Below are 2,912 nucleotides of genomic sequence, written 5' to 3'. Positions count from 1 at the left end.
GACATTTTGTTATTCACAGCGATGGTTACCATAGTTACAGATCGTCTTTACAGTCAACGCCACCTGAAGCTTTATTTACACCTACTTGTATGTAAACACAACATTGACGCAGAATAAAACACAGTTTACTGCATATTTAAGTGTCTGATCGTGTGAACGCCGCCGTCACAGGAGCCCCACCGCTGATGTGGCGTTTGAGATCCAGACACGGGTCCTGGTCTGAATCTGTTTGTTGATCTCAGATCCTTTCAAACCTCGTTGTTGAGATTTAAATGTTTAACCTTTAACTTTGTAACTGAGCTGAAGTTTGAGCTGGAAGGTGATTATGTTTGAAACTTAAAACAGAAGTGATGACGGATTGTGTGATTGGCTCTGATTGCATCAGTGCCCCTGAACGCGTCATACTCATGCTACAGAGTTAGAGAACCGACCTGGTCGTCTCTACAGCGTGCTGCTGAGGATCTCTGAGACTTGGGCGTTCGTCTGGTCGTCTGAGTCGATGTCCTGCACGGCGCCTCCCTCTGGCTCCTCCCCTCCACGACCACCAACACCCCCGCCGCCCTCACCTCCTCCGTCCTCTCCTCCTCCTCCTCCTCCCCCCTCCTCCTCCTCCCAGCTCATCCTCTCGGGGCCCGGCGACAGCTCCTTGCAGGGCTCCACAAAGATCCTGCGGACGTGGGGCCGAGCCTCCCGCTGGCGGCCCTTGCGGCTCTCCAGGACGCAGGAGGCGTGGCTTATGAAGGTGGCGTCCCCGGCAGCGGAGGCAGGTCCAGGTCCAGCTGCTTGGTGTAGACCCCCTCCGACAGCGACCCCGTGGTGAGGCTCTCCCCGGTGTGGCCCCGGAGCCAGCGCTGGGGCCCGCTGAAGTACTGGCCCCGGTGGCTCCTGGAGAGCAGCTTGTGTTTGGCGGGGGGTTGGCGAGGGCCCTCAGCGGTGGGGGAATGCCCTTAGACAGCGAGAGGGACTCCAGGGTCCTGGTGGTGTCGGACAGAGACGGGGACAGGGGGAGGGACAGGGGGAGGTCTGTGGAGAACCTGGGGGACAGGGGGAGGGAGGGGGAGGAGGGGGAGGTTCTGGAGAGGGAGGGGGAGCGGGGCAGACCGGAGGGGGAGAAGGGGAAGAAGGGGGAGGAAGGATCCTTCACCACGGGGGAAAGGGGGAGGTCTGTGGGGGGGCAGACGCTGTACCTGAGAGATATAAAGACACAGAGGACAGTTTTACTGATTATTATTATTAATACGACAATAACAGATTTATTTTATTGATCTCTAAAGTCTAACCTGCCGTCACCCAGAACTGCATGTTTCCTTATATTTATATCTGTATTCTACCTCTTTGCGTCACGTGTTCAGTGTGAATGTTCCGTCTTTTGGCACCAAGAAGTACTTCTGACTGATATTTAACTAATTTCAAATGAACTATTTACCTGAGAATGAATTCAGCGAGTCTGAACTCAACACTAACGCTTCCTGAAAGTATTTCCGCAAACTTTTGCCGAGGGAATTACCCACAATTCATAGCAATGTGACATTAATGTCAGGGTTAGCAGTGAGGCATCGAAAGGTGGGAAAGAAGGTAAACAAAGAGGACGAAACGTGAATTCAGCCTGAAATATTAAATTTACTCAGAAACATTAAGTATTATTGATGGAACATAAAAACACATGAAATCAGAGACTTTATTCATCAAACATTACTTTTTGTTTTTGAAGCTTTTTGGTCAAAAACAAGTAAATAAATTATTTGACATCTCGTCTCATCTCGTGAGGAAAAAGTCTGGAAGACGTTTAAATCAGGGAGTAAAAATGACAAAGTAAAAACCCACAATTATGCAAAACATGTTGGGACGTTGTCATGGTAACGTGATATTTTGCAGTAAAGTGCTGTATCATTATTATTAACACCATTTTAGACCTTTGCAGTCTCTCACTCTTTAACTTTTACCAGCTGGTATCAGTTTAGTCCCTGAGGATTCAGGGTTTAGGTCTTAAGGGGGACTCTGGTTTTGGACCTAGGAGACGTCTCAGTCCTGATGAACTGACCTGAGCTCGTGGATCTGGAGAACATCCGGAGCGCTGCCGCCCAGTGAGTGCACGGCCTGCTGGGAAAGATCCTGAGCTGGAGAGTAGAGCAGGTCCAGCTCCCGGGGGCTCAGGGCGTCGCTGGAGTCGTAGTCGCTGTCGGTGGGCAGGAAGACCTCGGAGGACCCGTCCTCATCGGACCCCAGCATAGAGTCTGAGACACGGAGACAAAGATCAGTGTTTAATTTACATCTACGTTTAAACCCGGAGCTCCGGAGCGTCGACTCACCACTGACGGCCTTCCTCCGGCGGAGCTCCGGTGATGGAGAAGGTGTGGGCAGGTAGTCCATGTTGGAGGAGGTGGAGTCGGTCTTCTGCTGGCCCGGGTCGCTCTCCGGCGCGCTGGCGTCCACCAGGCAGGTGATGGGCACGCCGCCGCGGGGCTGCTTGTAGCGGGCGTACTGCAGCGCGTCGGTGATCCAACGGAGGTCACGACGCATCTCGTCCAGCTGCTGTCAGAGAGCAGAACGGAGGGGTGATCAATCCACTGCTTGATTCTAGGTAGAGGCATTTGATATATTTTATTAATATTTAACAACTGTTCAAATTTGGTTTCCCCGAAGTTAATTATAATATTAATATAATTAGAATTTTTTAACCCTCTGAACCCCTAAACCCACAGGTGGGATGGAAAAGCATGTTCCTTTAAAACAATATTCCTAACTACACCGTCGGTTACATCCAGAAACTGTTAAAACGTCATTATTATCAGATTTTCATCTTTCCGAAAGATCTTGAACACATCATGAGTGACGAATGCTTCAGTCACAAAAAACAGCTAAACAAAGCTTTACATTTTTATATTTCATCAAAAACATTTTATTCTCATTTA

General features: G+C 49.9%; 1 protein-coding gene across 1 annotated transcript in view; it reads right to left on the bottom strand.

Annotated features, from left to right (window-relative positions):
* Nucleotides 1-641: 641 nt before the first annotated feature.
* Nucleotides 642-2,912, bottom strand: part of ankfn1 (ankyrin repeat and fibronectin type III domain containing 1) — a 62,507-nt gene continuing 60,236 nt past the window's right edge. Inside the window, exons 20-23 of the mRNA XM_054599502.1 lie at nt 2,310-2,532; nt 2,042-2,234; nt 1,102-1,187; nt 642-946 (exon numbers count right to left, since the gene is read on the bottom strand). Of these exons, the coding sequence (XP_054455477.1) occupies nt 735-946; nt 1,102-1,187; nt 2,042-2,234; nt 2,310-2,532 (714 nt within the window). The 3' untranslated portion in view covers nt 642-734. The remainder of the gene's footprint in view (nt 947-1,101; nt 1,188-2,041; nt 2,235-2,309; nt 2,533-2,912) is intronic.

This window comes from Anoplopoma fimbria, chromosome 5, assembly GCF_027596085.1.
Source record: "Anoplopoma fimbria isolate UVic2021 breed Golden Eagle Sablefish chromosome 5, Afim_UVic_2022, whole genome shotgun sequence".
Classification (NCBI taxonomy): domain Eukaryota; kingdom Metazoa; phylum Chordata; class Actinopteri; order Perciformes; family Anoplopomatidae; genus Anoplopoma; species Anoplopoma fimbria.
Note: the sequence above shows the minus strand (reverse complement) of the source record. Positions and strands in the feature narration are given on the sequence as shown.